Genomic DNA, 12309 nt, shown 5'->3' on the forward strand with positions numbered 1-12309 from the left:
TTCTGTACAAATAAGAAAAATCTTGGGAGCACACAGATATATCCCAGTCTGAAAATAATAATTTTCCTCTGTGTTGAAGCACTCTGTTCTATGGCAATAATTCATTAGCAATCAGCCTTTTATAAATTAACCTTGCATATTACTATTGTGGTGCTTTAGAGCTAAATAGTTGAAGGACATTGTCCTTATTTTCATGCATAGAAAGTCACCCAGAGAAAGAGCTTGTGAATTGTAATCTGCTTGTTGGTTAGAATTCTTGTAGACCAAATAACTAGTGTTCTGCTGGAGGGCATGGGTCCGGTGTAATCCTTAATCATTTAATTGGACCAGATCAAAATTGAGTACGCAGGCCTTGAACTGTATGGCTGAATTAATTCAATGAAATGCAATTGAAAAGCTAATTTACATACTGACATTAGATCACCCCCCCTCATTAACCCTATTCAATTGTATTTGTGTTTTGCTAATGACTTTTGATTGGAAAGTATATGAAATGCTCGCTTGGAAACTCTCAGCAGTGTGTTCTTCTTTTCCTGTTAATTTTCACTTGCTTTTAAAGTTATGTGATTTAATAACCACACAAGTTTGCTATTTCATCCAACTATTATTTATTCAGGAAATTCCTAAGGGCATGCTTTCGCTTCATGAAATGTTCTTTTCTACCCTGCATATTAATTAAAAGCCATAATCAATCATAAATATTGTTTAAGCAGAGTAGCACACATGCACCTACTCATTTTGCAATTACAAACCATCTGTGCTTTAATTACAGATGGAGGATTTGTTGCTTGTGAGTTATGGGGATCCAAATGCAGATAGACTGGTCTCAGATCAAATACAACAACAATAACACCAAGTTTTCTATTAATTAAAAAAATAACATGGAATGAATGGTCCAGTGGAGTTTCTGTATTACTTGTTGAATTTATAATTGCATTTATCATTTAGATTAATGGATTCATATTATGTATTTGGAAAAAATAAGTCAAATCCTTTTTAATCACAAATATCGTTACTCTTATAAAGAGATCCGAAAGGTTCCCTCATTTCAAACTGCCATAGCTTTGAATTACAGCAGTGTGATGCATGTTTAACAAAGATGGCTACTTAAAATTCATAGAAGGTCTATGACGCAGCACAGAGATTTCTTAAGTGTTCCAGCTGTCCTTGCACAGGCAGTATTCATGTATAATTGAAAAAAACGGGATGTTTCTTCAGTAACTAAATATCCCATGGACTGTGTTAGAAAGTTCTGCAGCCCTATAGGGCTCTCCTCTGTCTCTCTTCCATTGATCTGTGCTGTTAAAGGGCTCTCCGCCAATATAATTATCATTGCAATGAGCACTCTATTGCGTATGCATTGTCAGATCAATGTCCTTTATGCGCCTGTTCCAATGAGGGTCATTTTCAGAGTTTGAAGGAAGTCTAATTAGCAAGATAGAGTCTTCTGGCAGGGGCACCAGTTTATCGACCAGTTCGCTTGTCTGTGTGCACTGGGAAGCGAGAAAATGAAGGGTGGCGTGGCAATGTGTGCGTGCCTCCTCCATCCATCCCCATGTCGCTTTATCCAATGCAGAGTCATTAGAGAGTCGGAGTCTGTTCCAGCAGGCTGTGGGCACGAGGCAGGATACACCCTGGATGGGATGCTTGTCCATTACAGGGCACGCACAGACGCAGACATGGACACATGCACGCACTCAAACCACGGTCACATTTTCCAGAAGTCCATTCAGCTACCACTGTGTCTTGGACTGTGGGAGGAAACCAGAGCTTCTGGAGGCAATCTGTTAAACACAGGGAGAACATACAAACTCCACGGTCGGGAATTGAACCCAGGGCCCCAGCGCGAGCAGAAGTGAGTCAGAGATGTCTGACCTATGTCACATCTCAGAGGACCCATGTTTGTTTAACATTGCCTGTAGTCTCTATTTTCGTACTGAATACATTTCGGTATTTCAGTTACAGTTCTGTTTTTTAGCTTTTAAACAGTAGATCATACTGGTGGGGAAATGCAATTCTATCATGCCAGCCATCAAACAACGTATTATTTTGTTTTGTTTTTTCATCTCGCCTATTTTGCTAATTGATTTCTGTGAACACTTTGTGCTTTTTGACACCGGCTCAGAAATGCCCAACAGCTGAGAGCTGTCTTGCGATTAATTCCCCAATCAAACTCATTTAAATGTGTTCATTCAAAGTTCTTGCCTCCGTTGTGAATCTTTTAGACTTGTTAATTAATGCCGGCAGAGCCTTGCTTTTGAATGTCAGGCCCAAGGGAAGACTTTCTGAAAGTCAAGTGCTTTAAACAGGTGCACTAAGGGGAATTTGAAGTTGAGCAGACCCAGACATTCCCCTGTGAATGTGCTCCAGTATGGTAATCAAGTTGTGCAAATTTTAAGCAGCAAGTGCTACAGAAAGGAATCGTACTATACATTCTTATGTGGAGGAACAATGAATGTCTGACATTAATAATGCGAATGTTTAAAATATCTCTTTGCTGAATTAAGTTAAGTGCAACAATGGTAAGAATTTCTTCTTTTCACACATTTTTTTCATTCTCTAATATTTTTCCCCATCAATGTTGCCAGTCTTCTTAAATAGAGACTAGCAATATTTCAGCAGATTTCCTCCTGCTGTACGCAGTGACCAAAAACCTAAATAAGTTATCGTTTCTTTCTGTCCAACCTCTTGTGACTCATTTTGATGATATTTTTAGAATATTAACATACATTGGTTAATCTGATGAAGACCTTTTCATGGGATATGCAACTGCATCTTTGAAGTCACAACTAACACTACTCACTGTTACATTTGTTGGCTTGTGTGGGCGTCTTAACTTCATTTTTGTATTGACGTAACACCTTTTCTTCCTGGTCCTTACCAGGAGATGGCCAGGTGGATTTCGACGAATTCATGACAATACTGGGCCCGAAACTCTTGTCTTCCGAAACGAGGGAAGGTTTCCTAGGAAACAAGATAGACAGCATATTTTGGCAGGTAAGTCCTTGAAGGAAACGTTTTTTTTTCATGCCCACTGTGGTTTATTGGATGTGTGAGTGGTTTAAAGTAGCAGTAAGACGATAAAATGACCTAGAGAATTTGTGTCACTTAAGTTGTCCTAGCAACCAGAACACTCAGATCTCTGAAAGCCTACAACTCTTCTTGGCCTTTGTAACTTTTCTAACCCTTACTGACTTAGTAATGTGTGTTATGATCTAATCTTACATGCAAATACTCAGATCACCACAGACAGGTCTCCTAAGTCATGCCCAATTTTAAAGGCATTTTTATAGATTCTAGGTTTCATATTTCAAATTAAGTAAACCCTGCAATTCCTGATTGGGTTAGACAGATTCGTTTGGCCTTAGCTGGCCCATGGCCAGCATCTGTCAAGGCTGCTCTCAGTGAGCTGAGTAATACCAGTGAATCGCAAAGAGTGCTTGAATTCCAGATAAGTTCCGTCTTTCTGGTCTAGCTGCATGGACTATGAAATATTAACTGGTAGTTTTAGGAGAAATGTGCAATATGAGAACTGGCTATGCTAAATCTTAGTTTGGCTTCTGATGATTCATCAGGGTTTTTATATTTTTAAGTGGCAGGCAGTTGCTGAAAAACATTCTTTAGAGAAGGTTAGAAAAAACTTCCGGAGAATAGGTCTGTTTAATTATAGCTTTTAGGAGTGTTTGCAGCAATTTTGTAATAAGTGCATTAGGAGTTGAATGAATACTATACACTAAAGTTTGAGTTCTGTAATAACGTTCTTTCAACAGTAAGTCAAATTCTACTAGTAACGCTTTGGGTTTCAGAATTTTTTCCACAGTTAGACTAAGCATCATGAAGACAGAATTTTGAAGCAGAAGAATCGTAAAAAAAAATCACACAGGCTCTTTAAACTATGTAGAATAGTTCAATATTTTTGTAAATCCCAGCTAATTTAAAATCCCATGACCTCACACAGCGCAGAATGAGGAAGTGTAGGCGCTCCTTCAAGCCACTCGTCCCTTTTAACACATCACAGCCAGCACCACCCCCTACTTGAGGACTGGGACTGATTGGATGAGTGGCCCAGTGTCGCCAAGAGCTGAGAGAGCTCTGACCGACCCATCCCCCCTCCACCCTTGGCAACATTCTCCTGATACTGCGCCACCTCTTGGGGAGTCCAGGTCACGGTTGGTTGACATGACCTAGGCGTGAACATGCAGTCATGGAGGTCAGCCTTGGTGTTTGGGTTAGCAGCTTTACTCGGGGCACTCTGGAGATTTTCGTAGCTTCAAAATGGTGGAAAAACCATACTGTGCTGTGCTATCGTGGTTTTCTGTGACTGAGCTAGAAAAAGTCCCTGAGCTGGACACTGTACTCAGAGAGGGAGCAACACTACTGTGTACAATGCATTTTTAATTGTACACCATTATTATTATCTCTACGAAATAATGATTAAATGACAGAATTCTGTAATGTACTGTATTTAAAGTGACAGGTCAGTGGATAGTAGCTAGTAGCTCTGCAGCTAGTGTTTAACACATCCTCAGTTCATTATTTGGACAGTTTGTGGTGAGTTTAAGGTCAGCTGGTGCCTAGGGCATCACATCTGTGAAACTCCTGTGCCTTCTCTGTTTCTCTTTAATATTACATGGGTCCTGTCAATGACATTGTAGTATACACCTGTTCAACTTAAACATAATTCACTGGCCAAAATATTAGAAACCTCTAATAAAGCAGAGCGAACATTTTGACATGACATGAATGCGTGCCACAGGACTTGGAAATATTTGTAACTAAATCTTATCCCATGCTTGCAAAATGCACCATGCAAGCCAAGATATGTTAATCACATCAAGTAATCCCAGAGAAAAAACTGTCTGCTGCAATTTAATAGTATATTTATATTGAGGAAAATATTCTAAATTTGTTAGGCATTTTAAGTATTGACGTAGATGAGTTTCCTGTGGTCTGAGGGGTGAAAAGTATTTTCTTTCAATCAGGGCTTTTAATTTGGCTGTAATGTTTTCAGGTGCACGTGAAGAAATTGGATAGATGGATTGGAATGCCAAACTAGGCTGCCTTTGAAAAGTGATCACTGAAAACGTCGTTTATCATTTGACTCAGAAGCTGTGGTATTGACACATGCAGTGCCCCTCTGTTGCACACATAAATTGGCATTTGTTGGAAGTTCACCTTAGTTTCTGCTGTGTCAAAGATGGGATAGCTGTTCCAGAAACAAGACAGGAACTTAATTCAGAAAAAAGCTTGTGACCAAAGTAACATTGTGCAATCTTGAAAATGTACGGTAGTTCCTTTTCATTAACATTTTTACTGTGAATAAATAGATATAAAAATCTTTTTTTTTATTCACACATGAAAGAAACATTTTTCAGTTCATTTCTGTGCCATACAAATGTCCAATAGTTATGATTCCAGAGAACTCAATGCTGAAGGTCACAAGAAACCACACTATTTAAAAAGCTGATACGAATCCCCCACACAATGAAAACTCCTTGGAATTATAACCATCTTATTGTGTAATGTGATGTTGTAACATGATGTTGAGTTATGAGGGTTGGTCTTTATTCTAAGGAGATGAATTCTGCAGCGCTTGTGTTAGTTAGCTGGAACTGTTTTATTATTTTTACAGTGATATTATCTTATTAAAAACAGAATTAAATTAATTAGTTTTAAAGATTGCTAGATATATAAAATGGTACACTTTAATTGAAATTACAATGCTTCTGTGCAATGTAAAAAAGATTTCTGCAAATACCTGGAAAACAAATTATTCTTTCCTAACATCTTGTGCTTTAAATGTTTTTCTAATTGTATCAGATAACTTTGTTGGGAAATAATTCATTTGAAAAATGAATAAATATAGGCAGGAACATGACTTTGAGCATGAAAACCGAGTGATTCTGGATGTACTCTTTAATTTAAATATAGAATGCTTCTCTTAATTTACAAGGTAATTAGAGTATAAATGACACAGCTTCTTTCACTAAATGGCCTAAGGTAATCTTTGCTAAGTGATGCTTTTCATTAAAAATGTTATCACCTGTGTGTGAGTTAATAACATTGTTTGAATTAAAAACCTTCCATATATCAAACAATGTGTTATATTGAATGAAAGCTAGTTCTTAATTTACAAGTTGAAAAATATTTTAGTTATTTAAGATTATGAATTCATTTAGTAAAGTAAAAATTAATAATATGATAGTATGAAAATTAAACATTTCAGAGGTTGCTTATTAATTTAGATATTAGATAAGCTATCTGTCATTTTCAAACTAATACTGATGCTTATGTGAACTGAACCTATATCACTGTTCTACTGAAGAAAACAATCAAGAACTTAAAGGTACATAAATGAGAGGCTGTTCATTTTGGGAAAAAGTCATCTGTGTAGACTTTGTCAATTTCTTTGTGGAATACTTGTCTGTTAAAGACAAAGAAGGTTCAATTCTTTCAGTGGAAGACAGTTCTTTCAGTCTGTCAGTGTAGGACATTCCCTTAAGCCCTAGAAAGGTAACTCTTCTCTGGACTGATTCCATGACTATCTTTTTATGACATGGTGACCAAAATTATATACAGTATTCAAAATGAGCCCTAACTAGTGCATTATGCGATTTTAACATGACATGCTATGGTTTGAATTCTACACTACACCACAACAAGACTTGCAAAGTACTATTATCAATGCAAGGCTTAAATACAATTCATGGCTTACTTACTGTGTGCTTTATTAATTTCTTTCCTAGCTGCTAAGAGCACATTGTCATACAGTGTTTATGTGTGTGCTGCATCTTGCCCCAAACACTGTTTAGTGATGATACTGTATGTGCTTAGTTGTGATACATTTACTGTATATACTGTACTTACTCATTAATATAAATCTGCAGTCTTTCTTTAATATTTTTTTAGTTGTCTGAACGTTGTAGTTAGTAACCATTTGGGTGACATTGGACTTTCACAAGAATCTAGAGAAAGCTGTTTAGGTATAAACAAGTACCAATGGAAGAAATGGCAGAAATGTCAATGTGCTAGCATGTGGTATTTTTTATATTGTATATTTATTTGACCCCTGTTAGAATTTGTAAAAGTTGAAACACAGGGGGAGGATGGGTGGGATGATGGGTTAAGTTAGAACAGAAGATAATGAAGGGGAAAAAACTAATCAATCGGAAGATCTTCTAAAGATCTGAATTCGTTCTGAATATTCACTGTAAATTCTCTAACACAATTCAGTAATTCTTAATCTCATCAAACCCTGACCCTCATTAAATTGTTTCCTCAAAATGCTCTTCATTACCGTATATGCAATCTTGAAGAAGAGATTGGGTTTTCCCTAGACAGCAATCCTATCCTTACACCACATCTACAGAGAGTGCAATTGTCTTTTCCTTGCATGCAGGCATCTTACCATCAAGCATCAAGTAGAAAATAAATAGGGATATACATTTTGGTGTTTGATTTACTGCTGCTTGCCATTCTTATTAATTAGTCCCAAAGTGAGTGACCACACACTGTTTATGTAATGAAGGAGTTACTTTTTCTCTGATAGTGTGGGGAAACAAATGACTGAGCCCCCCAAAAAAGATTAGTATCCATGGATTTGAAAATGCACTTTCTACTGAGGCTGTTTGCCACTCGTATGAATAATCAAATACCTCTTCTCATTTTGTCCTTGATGCAGGGACTTTTTAAAATACGTAGGCCATTCCACAAAAATGTAATACTCTGAAAAATGGAAATGTGGAAATAACTGTATAGCCTTGAATTGCTTTGCTCTTAAAATGTATTAGCTACTGTATATAATAAAATACATTGATACATGTAGCATAGTACTAAAGCCCTTGCATAGAGAGAATGTTAAATAGTCTTAATAGGTAGATTATGAAAATTCAATGATATTTCTCACAAAATTGCATGCTAATACCATATACAGTAATTGCATGCTTATACTTGTGTGCTCCACATGAAGAGTGAAATTCAGTATTAGAAGTGTTTATACAATCATTTTTAATTGCAAGTGTTTACACAAGAACTGTATTTCAAGCACACTGTAATTATTAAATGTAAAGTATAAGCCATGTCTGCCTTTGCAAAAGAAATTTTAGAAGGGAAATTAAAAAATCATCTGTTTTTCTGAATACTCATTACATTTTTGTGTAGCCCAATTTTGTCTACTTATAGTTAAATACTTTATTGTATAATACATTCCTTCTGGGTGATTCATGTTACAGTATATACATCAGAAATATTATTTTTTAAAACTTTTTTTCCTCTGTGCTAAATAGCCAGGCAGTCTTACTTGGACATTCATGATTTATATAGTAAATCACCACTAATAATTTATGCATGAAATGTTTTTGGACTGTTAGGTGGAGTAAAATATTAAAACAAATGATCACAATTTGTAACCGTGGGGATTTTTATCAAGAATTAGGTTTTGAAGTCTGAAAACCTAACCTACTGAAGACAAAAGTTGTTCAATATCTGCTCATTTTACTAAGTTCTCCCTTTATTTTATAGACTCAATTTATTGATTCCTTTCAGATTAATTAATTTACCGATATACTGTATCTCATAGATTCTCTGAATATTTTGTTTAATGTGTGTAAAAACTGACAGAAAACCTGAAGATCTGACCATCTCTGCCTTGTTTGAAATGTCCAAGATGATTATCAATGTGCCTACTGGACTGTTATTGTATAGACATGTACTGTATTATACAGTATATGTGACAGATTGTTGTCATGATAAAGAGATTGCAGCAGCTGTTACTAATTAAGAATTTACTTTACTCATAGAGATTAGATGGGACAGTATGAGGTAGCCAATCATTTATGTCTTTGATTACAGTGTATACAGAGTTTACCAAATGGATGGTATTACACTCTAATGGAAGCCTTAAGATATTTTACTTAATCTGTTGTTTATATTAAAAATATAATCCAGTGCACTTTGTAGGTTTTCTGTGACATGAAGATATAAACAGTGAAGGGACAGCTTTTTCAAACAGTCAGTAACATGAGATTAAATTACATAGCAAAGGGTGATTTTCTATGCAACTTAATAAAGCCAAAATCAACCTCTGTACAAGAAAGGGTTAACACATTCAGTTTAAACATTTCAGCAGTGTATCACCTTCTACAAAAATTAACACGGTGGTAAATGCTTGTGAGGACACATGCTTTATAAAGCGTCTCACATCAGATCCTTACACATCACACACATTAATCTTTCATTTCCCTGTGCGGAGCTTTGCTTGTTGTTTGTAATTTTGGAAAATATCAAAGAAAATGAATTATAAATGAGCGTCACTGATGTAAGAAGGAAACGGGGAAAAACTGAATATTTGGATCCAGTCAATGAGGTTCTTGTTTTCATTATGCAAATTTAATATGTTCCATTTTAAAGTTATTGCCTTTGCTAACAACAGAAACAATGTTTGGTAATGTTTTCACCCTGGAAGTTCTTACCCAAATGGCCATTGTGCGCATGAGTGCCAGTTTAGGTATTTAAAGAACGAGGCTAGATCCTTTCTGGTGAAACTAAAGGCTCTGAGATTCACCGATAAATATTCTCTTTTTTAAAAAAAACTTTTTATTTATCGATGAAAGGATTTACAGATAGAAATTGCACAAAATAACAAAGTAATTTTCTGCTTTTTTATGTTGCGTAGATGGCAGATTAAATATGGAAACAGAATTATTTTGTAAAAATACGACAGATAATAATCCAAACAAAAAAAGACTTCTTCTTTCACTATTCTCAGTTTGTTTTAGCAAATATTGTTATCTAGTTTAGAACAAAATGATGCAATTATATAAAAGCAATGCTGGTCCAAATTCAAATCGATGTGGAGGTCTGTTAATGGATCTGAATACGCTAATGGGCCTGGTGTCTGGCTGTTCGCCATTAGAATGTCTTCATATTTGTAGAGGATTCCCATCACGTTTTTTATGTCTAAAGCAACAAAATCTTAGAAGAAACACAGGCCCAGGGCATCACAGAACTAATTAATAATGCAACCTGAGTTCTCCTCTAGTTTGTATCAGCAAACAGTTACAGCAGTGAGTCAGACTTACAGTACATACCCCCTTTTGAAGTCAAGACATCTTAAACTTCCAGTGGACATGTCATATGCTCTTTGACATTCCTTTTAAATTAATAAATATGCAGTAGTTTTGACATTTTGATAAGCTCCGTTGGTGATACAGTGGCTCATTCTAAAACAAGTACCTACGAGATACATTCATCATTTTGCCATGATTGAGAATTGCATTTGAAGTGGTTGTTATTTTAGGCTTGGATTAATTTCTAGCCCAGCACCTCAATGGATAATTCCCATTGGGTGGATGAAGGAGGCTGTGTCACAGCTTTCATATTTCATATTCACAAGTTTGTTTAATCTTGTGAAACAGATGTGGTTGAACCCGTGATTCAACCTCCTAGCCCCCCACAGACATGTTGCCTGCACAAGCCACTGAGAAATCCACTATAGCACAGGAGACCTGAATATATATCTGGAGTCCTGTAAGATTACCAGAACAGCTGCAGTCCATCCTACTAGACCTGTTACACCTAAAACTGTGTTAATTGAACCATTTTAGAAGGTCTCCTATAATATACTGTAGTATATCACCTGTAGTATATCTCTTATGGGAAAGTATGGCTTTTAGACCCCTTGCCTAGATAGCTACAGACATTTTTAAATAACCAACTTTTATTCTGTCACATACAGTATTAGATAGTACATTATATTTCAAGCAGACTGTTCCAGCTTTGGTTTATACTGTATATTGAAACAGTCTCCCTATGATAGTTAATTATTGTTTTAATTTTTGGATGGAATTTTTAGTCCTCCTTACTATGGTCTGTATGCTGGGCTTGACAAATGATGCCAGATTATTTCTTGCTCTAATACCAGTAGTCAAACGACATATGTCTTGGTAGGTGTCTGTTCACTGGCAGGAATGCATAGTTTAATTGTGCTGTGGGGGAGGCTTTGAGCTTAAAAAATATTCTTCATCTAAAATATTTGCAGGGTAAGAATGAAAAATCCAGCATTATCACACTCCTACCTTACTCCCCCACCCCACAAGTCCCGATCATTCTCTAATCCACTTAAGATGTTATTTGCTTAATGCGATCATTCACATTTCACAGCTGAAATACTAGGAACTGAATTGTATGCAGTTAACGCTGTGGAAATCGTTCCTTTTTCTTAATTGTTCTGGGTGATGATTCTGGCTGTCAGAATCATTGTCTAATGAACAGAAGGTGTTTCAGGTTTCCAGAGCTATTAGATTTCACATTGCAATTTGTAAGGCAGCTACTGTATGTTGTATAATGCATAATTGTCATTTTCGTTCAGGCCCCAATGTAAATCAGTAGCAGCTCTCTGTATGAGTCATTTGCAAGAAATTTGCTCAAAGTCAGATGTAAAAAAAGAGCATTAAGAGACCCGGTTTAATTACTGATTAATTAATAACCTCGTAAAAGTTACCAAAACACTGTTAATTATGACTCACGTTCTCATTTTGTTTTAAAATCCCATGTTGCTTGTACAAATGTGCCTTCTGCAGAACTGCCTTCAACGACTTGCACATGTGCAAATGATATTATCGTGAGAGCTACAGTTTGCATGGTGCCACTATTTGGAAAAACTCCCTTAGTGGTGAACATCACCTCTACGGTGGCCTCCGTTCCATGATCATCAGCATTTCATTTTTTGGTCCCTTATTCCTCTTTTTTCTTTTTTCATGATTTTTTTTTCTTTAAATATTTGGCACTTGCAAGCGTCCTAGCAGTGGCATATGTTTTTCTATTCTAATTATATTCTATTCTAAAAAAACCCTAATCCCATTAATTTGGTTTGCAATTATCAGGAGCACAGCAGAAGTGGGGAAACAAGGATGTAGGTCACGGTATTAAATAGCTGGCAATAAGACACATCAACAAAAGCCAAGGATTCTAACTCCCTCGCCAGTTGTCACCAGCATTATGAAAGAGCTTTTCTGTTTCAGAAAAAGTCTGCAGCATCTCATGGTAGACATGCTGTCTTGAAAACATCAGCCTGCCAAAATGTCTTAAGTGCTCTTGTACAAATATAATTCTTAAGAGCTTGTGCTGTACCAAGGCATGGCAAAACCACCTGAAGGTAAGTTCAGAGAGTCACAGAAGTCATAAAAACACAGACAAAAAGATTGCACTGAAAGCTTTTGTTTACTAGTAGTGCTCTATGCAAAACAGATGCAAAATCACTTAACTGCCACCATTCAAGGAAAGATTTCACTAGAATTTCAAGGATTTAGT

General features: G+C 36.2%; 1 protein-coding gene across 3 annotated transcripts in view; it reads left to right on the plus strand.

Moving 5' to 3' along the window:
- Window positions 1-12309, plus strand: part of caln1 (calneuron 1) — a 51781-nt gene that overhangs the window by 19308 nt on the left and 20164 nt on the right. For all 3 annotated transcript variants that reach the window (XM_088615877.1, XM_088615874.1, XM_088615876.1), the window contains exon 4: window positions 2885-2997. In XM_088615877.1, coding sequence (XP_088472003.1) covers window positions 2885-2997 — 113 coding nt within the window. The remainder of the gene's footprint in view (window positions 1-2884; window positions 2998-12309) is intronic.

Source organism: Lepisosteus platostomus, chromosome 22 (assembly GCF_059453375.1).
Source record: "Lepisosteus platostomus isolate fLepPlt1 chromosome 22, fLepPlt1.hap1, whole genome shotgun sequence".
Classification (NCBI taxonomy): Eukaryota; Metazoa; Chordata; class Actinopteri; order Semionotiformes; family Lepisosteidae; genus Lepisosteus; species Lepisosteus platostomus.